At 40.0% G+C, this 15153-nt stretch overlaps 1 protein-coding gene across 1 annotated transcript in view; it reads right to left on the bottom strand.

Annotated features, from left to right (window-relative positions):
* Positions 1–610: 610 nt before the first annotated feature.
* The window catches only part of MAN1A2 (mannosidase alpha class 1A member 2), a 145756-nt gene continuing 131213 nt past the window's right edge, over positions 611–15153 (bottom strand). The window contains exons 12-13 of the mRNA XM_071559486.1: positions 7694–7809; positions 611–5332 (exon numbers count right to left, since the gene is read on the bottom strand). Of these exons, the coding sequence (XP_071415587.1) occupies positions 5200–5332; positions 7694–7809 (249 nt within the window). The 3' untranslated portion in view covers positions 611–5199. The remainder of the gene's footprint in view (positions 5333–7693; positions 7810–15153) is intronic.

Genomic DNA, 15153 nt, shown 5'->3' with positions numbered 1-15153 from the left:
TATAGCAGCAGTTCCACTGGATTTAAAGGTGTAGGGGGAAAACAGGGTCACTTGAAGCTAATTCCTCATACCAATTTCCCTGTGAATAACATTTAAAAATACAACTTCTTCCATTTCACAGAGGGCAGGAATGGACAGACAACTGCCCAGTTCACTGGCTACTTAGTCTCAAGAAAATCTGGTATCATAAGAAAATTAAGTTCATTTAGTAGTGCTGCTTGTCTGTCTCTCCTTTTACCCTCATCTCTAAGAATATTTGAACTTTTTAGCCGTTTTCACACAAATTTGACAAAAGGGGAAAAAATCTCATAATTTTGTGAGATTCTGTGGCTTTTACAATGACACACAGAAACAGCCTCAAGCTGCTCTGCATGCAGCTACCTCTTGAGAACCATCAGAGCACTACGGTGACCTGTCAAAAGCAAGCAAGGGGTACAAGGGCTTGATTTTGCACCAAAAGGTCTTGACACATGTTTAAGCTTACAAAGTCCTTAGCAGAGCTGCAGGGGAAAGAAAAGTTGCAGCATCACTAAGCCTATGAAATGGGGATAGCTTCACAGTTCAGTGCAACAGGATGTTACTGTTGGAGGCAAAGGACACAAACCACACCTTTTTCACTTAAAGACATTCTTTATTCAATCTTTTTTATATACAATATTATTTTTTTAATCTGTAAAAAGTACATATGCAGGATTCCAGGTCAGAGGCAGAAGGTTTCCACATCAGAAGATAGACTTTTGCCCTTTTATTATTTTGGAGGAAAAATAATCTGTCAGTTTTAGATGAAGCAAGAATAAAGGCATAATGCAAACCCAGCTTCCACCAAGCAATTAAGATTAAAGGCAACAATTCACCGTAACAAGTCAGGCTGTCTCCTCAGACTTCGGTGGTTCCCAACTTTTCTGGGCAATTACAGAGCAGTTTGTTAGAAGGCGCTGACAGCTGGAGCAGCTCATGCTTATCATCTCTGCTACAGTCATACACATGGAACTTGCAAAAGAGCTTGGGGTTCCTCTTTGTATGGTAACGCAAACCCTTGAGTCAGAAGACTGTTTCTCAAAATTCAAGGAGCAAAAGAGGGATGTCTTATTCCGGGCAAACAGATTCTCCCAATTACAGTACAGATCAAGAACTTGCTTTCACTTTTCACTGGTATCAAGAAGACTGTTTCTTATTTGTCCCCTTAAAAACATGGACTAGACTTACTAATGTAAATATCAGGCTCAGTTTGCTAAAAGCCTGTTAGTGCAGCCCTGAAAATGTAAACTGCCTCACCATTTTCTGTGGATGCCATCTTACATTGTTAATCCTTTCAATGTTAATGCTATTAACCATTTCTCCATTCAAACTGAGGAGAGTCACATTATGAAGGTTTACAACGCATTTCCTCAGGGACAGAAAAGGTGATCACAAACAACAGCCCAATAGGACTTTACTTGAAGAATAAACCTTTAACTGTTAAGGATGGCATTACAGGGAGTAATTATTGTCACTTTTCAAAACCCAGGTAACATTCAAATCTTGTAAAATACTGCTTGGAATACAACAGTCATTGGGAGGCAGAAGACAGTGATCCACAAATTTGGAACAGGGGACTAAAGGATCATTAAAAGTGTGACTGGCACATGGAACTACTTGCTTTTCCTTTTACTCCAGGGCACTTACTATTTTCTATATTTTTCTTACACCTTCTGTTTTAAGGACTACATTGTGCAGCAAAATTAACACAGAATATCATTCAAGGGGTTTGTTTTTATTTAGAGGAGAAAGCTAACAAGTTGACTTCTTGACTGCAGGACACACATAGCTCCAGGGTTGTTAATGGAAGCTGCAGAAATCTGGTGTCTTTGAAAAGTCAAGCTGTAACTGTTAGAAAAAACTTGTACTGCTGGCAGATCCTGACCAACAGGGAATTTTGAGGTTTGGATTAGGAAAAGAACCATACATCCTTGTTTTGACTGCATGCAAACAGGAAGTAGACAATTCTGGGATTTCCAGGCTCTTGCCCAAGTCCAGTGTGCCAAAAATGTACATGATTTTCTGTTCTTTATTTCATTCTATAAGGGGAAAGGGTATTGCGGAAATTGGTAAAATGGTACAACTACCTAAAGAAAATGAGGATAGCTTTGTTAGAGAGTATAGTGCAAGACTTGGAAACAACTAGGACTAAAAAGTCATTTTGTGCTTAAATTTACACTCTTGTCTTCAAGAAAGTAAGTCAGCAGCAACAGAATGAAAATGGAAATATTCTACTGTGCCTTATGTACCCAGAGGGAAAACAGTCTGAACTTTGGGTTGCACGTAATGCAATTCTGCAGATCAGAACCTACTTTTCTGTGAAGGAGTCAGAACAAGGACACACCACTTCAGTCAGAAGTTTCAATACATGCAGTGCTTGGTTATTATTCACAAACCTCATCCAGAACTCAAGACCTCCAAGCTCTGCTTGATCTAGGAAATCTCAGGATGAGATTCATGAAAGACACAGCAATTAGTCCTTAAAATGCATTATTTTGAAAGACTATGCACATCAGTAACTTCTGGGGGGAAAGGACAGTAGGCATTTTAAAGAGTGAGAAAGTAGAAACTGACTGCTGTTGGGGGAGCTGGAAAATAAGAAACAAGTGTCCTTTATTTGGTACCTGCTGCTTATCTACACAAAGAAGAAATAGCAGTACTGTACATCTGCTTTGAGAAAAATACCATCTCATAACATGAAATGGCTTAGTCCTCAACTCAGGCATTCTTGTGGCAGTGAGTTAACCCATTGGGATTTGTGGAGGAATTAATTTGAAGGGTGGCTCTTTAGTTCACAACAGGGGCATGGAGAAGCAGCAATGATAAGAAGTTTGCTGCTTTGGAGACTCTAAGATTCTGTCCTTGACCTTTCTCTGAACAGACTGGCAGCCATTCTACATCTGCATATATTAGGAGGTGTATGGGATGCTTTTTCTTTTACTTTTTTTTAAACAGAAGAGTCTGCTTTTCCTCTTTCTCCTTTGTACCCAAAGAGATTTAGAAGAACAAGGCAATTGAGTGCAGTTTTAAACTAATAACAGTTCTCATGGGATTGGAAAAATAATTTGAAAACTCAACATATGTGAACTTTGGAAAATGAAAAATGAGTAGTTCTTCAGTGACTCACTGAATAATAATTAGAAAAATAAATTAATGTGGGACCGGTAAGAAGAATCCATTTATTAGGCTATTTCTAATTTTAAATAAACAATTACTGGAATCAGTATTACTGTATTAATTACTTTATCAGTTCTCATACTTACTATATTACTTTATCAGTTCTCAAATTATTTTTAAGATACTGCTGCAAATTACAGTAACTAAGTAACTGGTATTAAGGTACAAACATTGAGATAGGAGCTTGTTGCAAGCTCCGCATCTTCTTCCTCTTAAAGTAAAGTAACTGGCTGGAGAAAAGCACCTGATAGCATTTTTATTTAGATCACATGATGATTTCTATGTCTAAGTCAGTGTCATAGACAAATGAAGAATAATTTTAGGGGGCAAACTCTGCAGTCAGATACATTTTAATACGATAAGAAGAAAAGTTTTATATTAAAACTTCATATAAAATTATTTTTGTGGGGGGAAAATAGCACTCACTCCCTTTAGATCTGATGCTGTACTACTGTAGCTCTCTAAAGAATTCTTCCAATCACTTCAGTATGAAAGCATCATGAAGATTTTTTAAAGATTCAACCTGTGCACTAATTAGGAGGGAAAGGAGCACCTAAAAGCTGTTCGTCAGCAAAGGGGCCAGTCACCATGGCAAAAATATTTGAGAGATATATAGGAGAATAAAAAGAGTAATTTGAACTGGAACAACAGGAGAAAGAGATTGAGAAAGACAAAACTGAAAAGACATAAAATCTGAAAAGTCCAAACCTCTTTTAGCAAGTAAGTCAAGACTAAAGCAGACTTCATTCAAGTGATACTATCCAGTCCAGCCATCAAGTACTTGAAAAAACACCCCATGCAGGTAGTAGCATCTCATTGCTCATAAATTAATAGAAGAGACTCTTTAGTTTCTTTTTCCACTCATATGTGAGAGATGTTAAGTTGCTTCTGAAGAAGATCGTGTTGCCTTTGTACTGGAGCATGCAGAAGAAATTAAGTTTTGTAAACTAAATCAAAGGCAGTTTTAGGCTTCTATTGTAAACACACATGCAAAAAAGGTTCAGTGAATAGAATCCAAAGAATGAAATGTAACTTTTAGGAAAAATCTAGATTGTGTAGAAAAATATAAAGCAACAAACTTCTGCTGCTTAGCTCAAGGGGAGCATTTTTTAGTTCCGTATGTATCCTCCTACATAAATCATGAAAGACTGCTTTTCTTATGTTGTCATCTCTGTTTATATAGGTAAAAGAACCAGGACTGAGAATGGGGTTTTTTTCATGTGATGTGATTTGTGAGGAAGTGAAACCTATGCGCCTTCCTACCCCTGCAGTATACTCCAGACTTTGCGACTGTAGCTTGACAAATAAGCCAAACCCATACTGCTGAGAGTGAACTACAAACCAAATGCTTACTAATTGTTTTTTATTTTTGGATATAAACATTATTTTGGAAAAGGAAAATGAGGAGGCAGAACTTTAATACTTTAGAGTTTAGCTTTAATAGCTTAGAAGCCCTGAGAATGGCTGCCAGTCTGGACAAACAGATGCTCCTTAAGAAATTCAGACAGGTACAGAAAAAAATTCAGATCTTGATGCTGCTGGTGCAGTGATGTTGCTTTTTGTTGTTGCTTTGTTCATGCCATCATTAAAAAAAAAAAGAAAAAGAAAACCTAGGCATTTGGAACCCACCCAATCTGAAGAGGTGACTGGTGTGTTGTTCCTTGCAACAGTGAACAGCAGCAGCAAGTTCCTCTCCCTGGATGGGAAAGCCTCTTCTTCCTTAGGCTGCTGCATTAATATTATCAGTAGATTCCATGTCAAAGAGAGTGAAGTCTCTGTCCTGCAAAAATCACACTACTGTGTTTTGGTCACGTATAAAACAGAACTTTCAACTTATCTATGTGTTGAAGAGCTTCATTCCTCATGCCGGTGCTTGCTTGACTTGGAGGTCGAGTTTTACCAAGTGTCTGTCTGTCTGTCTCATCTCCTGCTTAAAGTCTCAAGTGGTCCATGTAAACAAAACAGAGCTGAAAACAGTCTCTCTTCCTCTTCATAGAGCTGTTTTTATCGATATGCAGGATTTCCTGCCAGTGTGGTGTTGGCTAAATGTAAAACAGGCAGAGGATGAGCTTCTGTGTTAAAAACCCAGTTGTCTAATGGCAGAAGATCATCATTGGAGAAAAGCAGATACAAATACCTACATAACAAGACAGAGAGGAAAATTGGGTATTAAAGCAGAGCAACAGGCAGGCAGCAGCCACACTGCAGCTTCAGGACCCACCCTTCAGCAGCTAAAGCAATAAACAAATTACTTACTTTCAACCTTTGTACAGCACCCACACAACCTTCTCTATTATAATGACCTGGAGTGTAATTTTTATTATGATCAAAGCCTTCAATGAGAAGTTGTTTTAAGGATAGCATTTTAATCTTTCCAAGAAACTTTAGTTTTGCAAGTCTTCTTTCAGAGACTTGCAGTGTAAAACAAACATGAAGACACCAAGCACAAGGATTTGGGGGACAAAGTAGCAGAGAGGTAGTTCTCAAAAAACTCTTCTTATCTGAGTCAACCCACTTGGAAATGACTAATCTTCATTAATCTAAATCAAAGATTTCATGGCAGCACAAGAAAAACCACTAGGCCACAGCAGATTCTGACTTTTCATCACTGTTCTGGAAGCTGGTTCAGCTTCTGGTGGGAGGAAATGGGACTAAAAGAGGGGTTTCAGAAGTGTTGTGCATTATAACGTAATGCAGAGGACATGAAGCATGTAATAAAATTAAGATTACTGGACATACATGGGAAAAAAGTATTTGTTGTTTCTTTTTTCTTAATCCACACCTTTGAATGTGGTTATGCTATGCTGCGTAGGAGGTATTGGTATTAAAGATCTCTGTCAAGGCTTCTGAATTCAACTGCTAAAATTCAGAAGACATTTCTCTTGTTACAGAAAATGTGACTGGTGTGAGTGCAAGCACAACACTACTGGTGTGCAGGACCTTTCAGCTCTCTCCATCAGATCCCAGTAGTGTCTGCTGTCTACAGTGGTGTGTCACTACCTGATCGATTCTCCAATTGCTTTTATTTGCCAGCTCTATCCACAGAACATTCCAGTCAGTGGAGCGCTACCTTTTCTTCCTTTCCTCACCAATTAACTGTTTACAGATAAAAATTTCTTGCTGAGATGATTCAGTTTTGTCACACATACCTCTTTCTCCACACTTTTCATTTGTCTGTAAAGCCTCATGCCTTTCATTTCCTCTATACTCCTGCCTCGCTTTTCTCCTCTGCAGCTCTCCAAACTCCTTTTTGCCACAGCAGCAATGTTTCATCTTACTCAAAATCACTTCCTCATTTGATTCACACTTTGAATAACTGAAGCAACCTACTTCTACATGTTTCTCCTTCCCACTCAACAGGTACCTTCCTGCCAGGTACTGCCAAAAACTCTCATAATTTGCTGGGTATCTTTGATGAGACAAAGTATATGAGCAGCAACAATGTCTGTTTGGGAGAGTTATCAATTTTGAAATAAAGGGGAATGAAGATGCAGAAGTGATCCTTAATAGCAGAAGAGATTTCAGCAGGCATTCCATAACACACATTTTATGCCCTTCTTCTAAGAGACATCTTCATTTTCCCCATGGCATCACACCCAATCCTTCTGTCTTTATTTTCATTTGAGCTATCTTGACCTTCTGTTCTCTATTTTATCTCAATGTGAATCCAGTTTCTGGTTTGGCTATGCCAATGGCATTATTGTCAAACACCTAATATCCAGCTTTCCAATAAAACATTGTTTTGTCCCACAAGGAAGAAATTATCCAAACCAAAAGCCAATAAAAATTCCCGAGTTCTTTCCCAAAACTGCCACTTTCTGCAATGCTTGCACTATAGTATATGCAGTTACTCAGTGATGCATCAGTGATTTTTCAGATCTCCTTGTATTTAAGATGCAGACAGGATTCTGGTCATACATCACAAGTCAGCCTTGTCACCACAGAAGTCCCTTAGGAGCAGATTTCATTCTCTAATTTGGGTTTTATAGGCAGATCAATCATATAACATCAGCTCCTGGGGAGGCATTGTTTCTCTGACTGGACCTGTTTGAAACTGCTGCCTCTCTCTTTGGGAGCATAGCTTTTAGTCTCCAGAAAATGAACTTGAAGGAGTAAATTAAATAAAATTAAAGAAGACAAGAGAGCAGGCAGCAGTAGCTCACTTTCCTTTAATGATGATAACACAGGGAAACAAAGAATTGCGATCATGGAGGGGAAATTGGTAAGGAGCCATCAGGACAGAATAGCCACACTATATACCCTTACACACAATGAACTCGGAGCCCCTTCTTGCCAGTGAAACATGTGGTGGTGTCTCAAATAGGCACCAGTACTGCCACTTTGATGACCTGCTTCCAGTCTGCTCCATTTTGTGCTCCCACTGCCTCAAATTAATCTTCAGAGACATCAGCTACAGCAAAAACTTGTTGAGCCACTGTATTCTTCTAGAATTTATATACCAGCTTTTACTGAAGACACAGGAGTAAAGAGGACTTACTTCAAAGTTTCAGCAAGAAAAAAGCTCTGCTGTACGTCATCATATGTAGGAGATGAGGAATAGACATCCTTGACACCAGAAAAGCCACCACTAACTCGGCAATACTTGTCAATTGCCTGCAAAGAGGGAGGGAAAAGACATGGAGAATTTACTTGTAGAACATTTGGGACCATTAAAGGATCTGGTTTGTTCAACAAAGGGCATGGTTCTTTCCATGGCGCTTTATTCTGCTGTGAGTCTCAAAAAAAGAACGGGACACATACAGAAGTAGCATCCTCTCAGGGTTACTAACAACACTGCATTTGGCAAACTGCTACATGCTAAGAAAGTATTGTGGGGAAGGACCCTTTCTTTCCTGGGTATTTACTGTTGACTGGTATTAATGACATGACAAGGACTCCACAGACTTTTGTTTTGAGCTTGTATGGCTCCTCACAGGTAACACCGAGTAGAACATCCATGAGTCAAATCAATGCAATATGTAATGCTATATGCATAGGAATATGACAGACCAGTAGCCACTCATGGAGACTTACTGAACGTAGGAATAAAATACTATACTCATCTTTAGGGACGGTTGATTTCATCTTATAAACTCTTCTAGATGCTGCTGTTTCCCCACACTTCCATCTCCTACATATACTCTTCTCTGTTTTCCCTTTATACAGCTGAAACTCAAGTCAGCTTGTGTGCTGTACTGCAGAAGACCTCTTTAATGCACGGAGTTTAAAACCATAAACATCCCATGCAGAAAGGGGCCAATGGATCTGCGATTCACAAACCGCCCAGCTCCAACACAGTACTGCAAAAAGCACAGTGGAAGAGGAGGAGACTGGAAGGAACGTTGTTAGCAGCTCAGAGCACCTCTCGCCTACGCTTTCATTATTCCACTCGCATGCACGACCTTACAGCACACAAGGATATCAGCCATTAAAACCAGCTCCAAAGAAACAACTCTGAAATGATTCACAGGTTATTTGTGCTTCCCTGCTGCTTTGACTGTGCTTCCTCAGCAGACACCAACTCTTTCAATAGATTCATGCAGGGACAGAAAAGGAACAGAGGTGAAGGAAAATGTTTGGCTCAGGATGCCTGTCATTACCAATGACTGAACGTAGCTACCTGTAGTTCAGTAATCTATGATTCAGCCCGTTAGCTGGTAGGAAGTTTCTCTCCACATGGAGCTTTAGGCCCAGGTTTTCGTTAATTCTGATTTTTGCTAGTTACACTCAACAGAAGCTGAGGGGAGTCAAGGCAGGGGAGCAAATAAGTTTTGAATTATCCACCTTTTATGCACAGAAAACAGATTCAATCAAAGCTAACTCTTCAATGTCCTTACTATCACCTTTGCATACTAGAAATACTGGGAAACAAAGAGGAATTTTCCATTGGACAAATGCACAAAGAATGCTGGCAGATGCCATCACTGAAATCAGGAGGAAAAGTGAAAAGTTGAACAAGACACCCAAGACAGTAACTCGCAGCATATCGGGTACTACAATCAACCTTCTCCTGGTATACACTCTTACCCTGTGGAAATGTGAGATAGTTCATGGACCAAAGAATAATCCAGACTGCACAAAATTCTTTAAAATTTCTGAAGAACAAGGTTTTTGAAGAAGCAAGAGGAGAGACTGTCAAAAGGATGTTACTAGAATGGCTGTGGCTTTGCAGCCTGAGCTTATGCCAAGGAAGATACACTGTTTCTTGGCAAAACTTAATTCTTCCTGTAATTCGCAGCTTTCTTGAAGTTTGGATGGAAATTATTCCCTTTTTTGTTGGGATTGAGTCTAAAAGGAGGAAGTGTCTGGATGGATTCTTTTCAGATCTGGATACTGGTGCAGGCTAGAGGTATGTATGTATGGTCAGACTTGGCGAACGAAGCTTTGGGCTCTCCCCATGTGCCCTTTCAGCCTGTGCAGTGGATGTTTTTTGGTGAGGCACAGCGTGTGCAGAACTGGCCCCACCGTTTCAGTCCTGAGGTCCAATTGCCACGGCTGAGCAAGCTTGGACAGTGACAGGGAAGTCCTCAGGACTGTCACAGCCTCCGGTACTAACTGGGGCTGACCCTGCTGAGCATCCGAGATGTGACGGGATGGGACGGCAGGGAGGCATTGAACTGCCAGGGGACGGTCCCCACTGAGACTTGAACTCAGGACCTTGGGATTCGGAGTCCAGAGTCCCCTCCATTACACCATGGGGTACACTCAGACTATTCATATGCTGGGAGGATTTCGTTGGACCACGTTTTCTCTACAGTCTGGAGGGAAAGGTGTATGTGACACATATAGTCCAACACCATCAAATGCATGACAATCTCTTTGCCTGCACACTCTTGCACACCAAAGTGATGCCAGCTATGACATAGCAGTCAAAAAACAACCCTACCCCCAAAAACCCCAACACCACTCCCAAACAAAAAAACCCCAACCCAAACCATAAACAAACCAAAAACCCCAAAACAAAAACAAACTCAAAATTAATTGCTTAGTCGACTTCTGAAGACATAATGCCTATGCTGTTTATTGAACCCTGGTTGATCAGACTTCTAGGCAGTATAGATAGTAACGAACTGTGGATGAAAAAAGCCTCTGAAAGATTGCTACACAGTTATTAATTGAAATATAAAATTTTAAAATACAAAAAAATAAATTGTCCTTGAATCAGAGGTGGAAACAACTTCAGGACACTGGCTGAAAGCTTGGTGCCATAGAGAAGCTGCTTAAAGGTCACCTGAAATTTGCAGTGTGCTGCTTTCACACAGACCTCAGAGTACCTGGTGTAGTGGCACCTGATTTGCCACCCAGATATAATTTGACTCCAGATCTGAAGTCCAGTCTCTCTGATTAAACAATATCAACTTTACGACACCCCAGAATACAGGGAGGCCCTAGATGACTGGGAAACTATTAAGGTAATGGTACCATTACAAGGCTTTGGCAGACTGAATAATTTTATGATGGCACACCTGATGTTAGTTCCAATCAATAACGGAAACGTGTAAATATACAGAAGAATCAGAGGATAACTGACACCAATCAGCATAGTTTTAGGGAAAACCACTTCACTTACAGGACTGATTTCATTCTTTGAGATCTACAAATTTGAGAAATAAGGGTAATTACAGAGCTGTAATAAACTTAAAAGCTTCTAAGGCGATTGACACGGTACTTTAAGATGTTACGAGAAGACAAGGCAGTGCTACACCATATCAATATAATTCCATTTAAAACTGACTGACAGTGCTCTAGGAACGAACTGGCAATGCAAAATCATCACGAAATAGAGCTGCTTCTCACAGAGATCCACAAGGAGCAGTCTGAAGTTTTATCAATCACTGCAACACTGCTGCTGGCAAAAATGACATAGGGAAATAACATCAGACAGTGTAATCTGGAGGTAACTGGGTGCCAAAATAAAATGAGTTTTGTATAACTAGGCTCATAATCCTAAATCTAGTCAGAAAGGTCGTGTAAGTACAGAACCAGGCTAGCCTGGAAGATAGAGACACTTCATAGACTTCAGTGGCCACATAAGACCATTCAGCCTGAGCTCCTGCTAGGATATTGTGGCAGATGCACACATGGGGACAGTAAACTGTATCAGGGATGTGGTTTTACTTCTGCACAGGGCTGTGGAAGAAGGCAAAACCAGAAGTTGTAATTCTAGAATTCATTTTTGCAGAAGGATGATGAACTAATGTAGGTACAGACATGTGGAGAAAACGCTTTACAGAGAGAGACAATACAATTTGTTTAGCATCTTAAGTAGACTCAGTAGTAAGCTTATAACAATCTATGAAAACTCTGGAAAGAAAACATGAGGGAAATAAAAGACATTTTAATATAGAATAGGAAATCATAGGAAAATCCAGTGATTGAGAACTGAAACAAGGCAAATTCAAATGGGAAATAAAGTATGGCGGTTTTTTAACAGCAAAAGTAATTAAATAATGGAACAATCTATCGCAAGAAGTAGATTTTATAGTTTAATTTATTCAGATTAGAACAGAAGAATATTCAACAGTGTACTCTTGCCAAATACATGTGTCTTGGCTCAAAAATGACACAGAGTGAAATTTCAGTTCCTGTAACTTACAGGCAGGTCATAATTGACCTCAATTCCTTGGAAATAAAATTTGAGGGGCCTCCAGATTGGACCCCGGCTCCCTCAGTTCCTCTGAGAGTGACTTTTCTTGGCTGTGCCAACAACATGCCCACAAAAACCATGCCAGTTTCTTCACTAGCTGTAGTACTCACAGCTTCTAACCCATGAAACTGTGAAACCATGTTTCTTTTACCTCCAATCTATGGTTTCTTTTACCTCCAACCTGGGTCTTTACTGTACTTCACTAAGTAGAATCATAGAATGGTTTTGGTTGGAAGGAACCTTAAAGTTCATCTAGTTCCAACCTTCCTGCATAGGCAGGGATGCCATTCACTAGATCAGGTTGCTTGGCACCCCATCCAACCTAGGCTTGAAAATTTCCAGGGACAGGACTCCCATAACCTGTGTAAACTCTTCTACTGCTTCATCACCCTTTCAGTAAAGAATTTCTTCCTCATATCTAGTCTAAACCTGCCCTCTTTTGGTTTAAAACCATTGCCCCTTGTCCTGTCACTGTCTGCTCATATAAAAACTCCATCTCTCTCCTTTTTTTAAGCCCTCTTCAGGTACTGGAAAGGCTCCAAGGAGGTCTTCCCAAAGCCTTCTCTTCTCCAGGTTAAACAACCCCAACTCTCTCAGCCTGTCTTTGTAGGAGAGGTGCTCCCCCTTTCTGATCATCTTCATGGCCCTCCCCTGAACCCACTTTAACTGGCCCACATCCTTCTTCTGCTAGCGGTCTTTCTAGTTTGTCTTACTATCAATCCTCAACTGGCCAGAAGTTAGCCTGGGGTTGAGGTCTTGTTTATTATTTTCACTGTTAGTAGAAACTCTGAATGAACTCTACAGCCTCTGTGGTACAATCCTACTTAGTCAGATACACAAGTCTGGAAAAAGTATTTTAACCCCTCATTCAGACAGCTTAGATTAGTAATTGGCTTTATGTGCCTATTGTAAAGTGATGACTCTTACTGCTTTCAAATAATTAACCTAAAAAGGATTTTACTAATTTTCTGTGTTTAGCCTGACTGTCTTGCATGCATATTTCTGTAATACTTCAGCCAGCCCCCAGCACACCATCATCCGATTTGGCTGGCCCAGTACAATTCAGATGAATGTTGTCTTTAGTGCTAAGCATAACATCAGGGAGAATTAGCCTTTTTTATTAGGAAAGAGACAGAGACCCTGTCACAGGGATTTATGATCACTGAGGGAATGTAAGATTGAACTTTCAGTATTTCCCTCTCCAGACACTGGATTTGGAGAGATGTGACAACAGGCCTTACACAAAGCGCAGCATCTAAACTGAAATGCCCAAGTTTTGTCCAAAAATATAGATACTAAAGCAGAAAAGTTGTGAATGGTGAAATAGATAAGTGCAGTACAATGATCTGCATACACACACAATCCAGCCCTCTGTGCAGATTTCTTTTACAAAAGGCAGAGAGATCAGGGCTGGGAGTGCTAAGAAATTTAAAAATGCAGTTTACTTAAAAGCCAGGTGACTCTGCAAGCTATCCTGGATCATCTCTGAAGAATTCTTAAAATGACAGAGGCAGACATCCAACAAATCGGTGGAATAACTCAAATCCATTCCGGCAGAGATATAATTATTCATCCAAAGAAGCAAACAAGGAAGACTACAAGAACTCAGCCATCAAACACCAAGTTACACCATGTTCAGTGTAGAAAAATAAGGCCATTTAGAACGCAGAAACAAAACTCCATTTCCCCAAAAGTTTAAAAGAACTACTAGAGTCCTGATGAAGAAACTGTCATTCACCATGAGAGGTCTGTAATACCAATTGCCAAGTATGCTTCAGAGGTTGAAAGGCAAATGGAAGAGAATTCAGACAGTGTTGTAGAAGAGCAGTGAGCCAACTGCTCTGTGTGTCACACCAGATTCTTCGCTATTTATAAGTGGAGGAATAAACACAGCCAGATCCGTGAAGGGTAGAGAAGAAAGAAAAGTACTGAGTAGGTGTGAGGAATAAACACAAGAAATTATTTTCTATGTGCAGAAAACCCTGGGGAAGAAAAAGCTTCAAGCTTCTATGTCAGTATGATGGTGGGGTAAGAAATCTGTAATTGTGGGAAGGAGGGGTTTGCAAAACTGCTTACGAAGAGGTCAGAAATATTTTATGGCTATGTTGAATAAAGAAATCTTTTATTGAGGAAACAAGTGAAAGAAGGCATTCTGTAAGGACAGAGGCAATTAAGCACATGGGTTGCTTGATTTACAGAACTTTGATGCAGGTTGACAGAAGGATAAAATAAAATCCTACCCCACGCACAGAGAAAATTGGAGGCAGCAGGGAGGAAGGGAGGATTTGTTTTGAAAGCATTAATGGTGACCAAGATATGAAAATAAATGGAGAAAACAGAACAAAACACAATTAAAAGACATGTTTGCAGTATGCTTATGAGACTGATCCTGTACTGAAAATCTTTACATTTGTAAATTCTTTAATGAGGTACAAAGGATCCACTCTCAGCTTGGATCATTGAGCCATAGTTTCTGAAAGGAGCAGGTGTTAGATCAGAAAGTATTTGTAGTAGCTTCACTAGCAAGGAGTAGATTCCTAACTGCTCTGTTTCTTTGGCATATTAGAAATATGCATAGTTTGGGCAGGGGGGATGATGAGGCTCAGTATTTGATGTTTTGGAGACAGCAGTAATGCATTCTGGAGTACAAATGCAACAACTGTGGAACCTCTCTCCAGAATAACATAATGCTGATTGTAGCAAAACAGACTGCAATGTAAAACCACACTAAGACTGTAACACAACCATAAAATACTTGGATTCTTAAAATACTTGGACTCTTCTACATAGTTGCAACTGTGTTGAGGGACAGATAATAATGAGCTCAGCTAAATATTCTGAACCTGCCTTAACTATCTTCCACTTGATGAATATGGCACCGCAACACATCTCTTCCTCCAAGTATTTTTTCTCAGTGTCTTGTTTCTGGAGCGAAAGTGGTTTTCACCTGCAGAGTAAAGCTTATGCAAGGTCTTCGTTTGTTTCTTCCTTTGCTCTTCCCTCATCTCCTTTGGCTGTACTCAAAATACTTCATTACTGTCTAGTTATTTCTAATGCTTATTCTCATCTCTGAAACTGGCTTTGGGCAGTTTCCAAAGACTGCTGGAGCGGTAGCAGGGAAGCAGAGGAGCTCTTGGGGTCTGCGGACTACTGATAACAGTAGGAGTCATGACCAGTGGATTCTATTTCCATGCCTAAAACTCATGAGCTGTATAATGCTGAACCCATCTCTCAACTGTGCATTTGATTCAAACAGCAACAACTGTGTGCAGCCCCATGTGTACCCTGGTTTACAGGAACTCATGAGAATA

The sequence above is a fragment of the Pithys albifrons genome, chromosome 1 (genome assembly GCF_047495875.1).
Source record: "Pithys albifrons albifrons isolate INPA30051 chromosome 1, PitAlb_v1, whole genome shotgun sequence".
Taxonomy (NCBI): Eukaryota; Metazoa; Chordata; class Aves; order Passeriformes; family Thamnophilidae; genus Pithys; species Pithys albifrons.
Note: the sequence above shows the minus strand (reverse complement) of the source record. Positions and strands in the feature narration are given on the sequence as shown.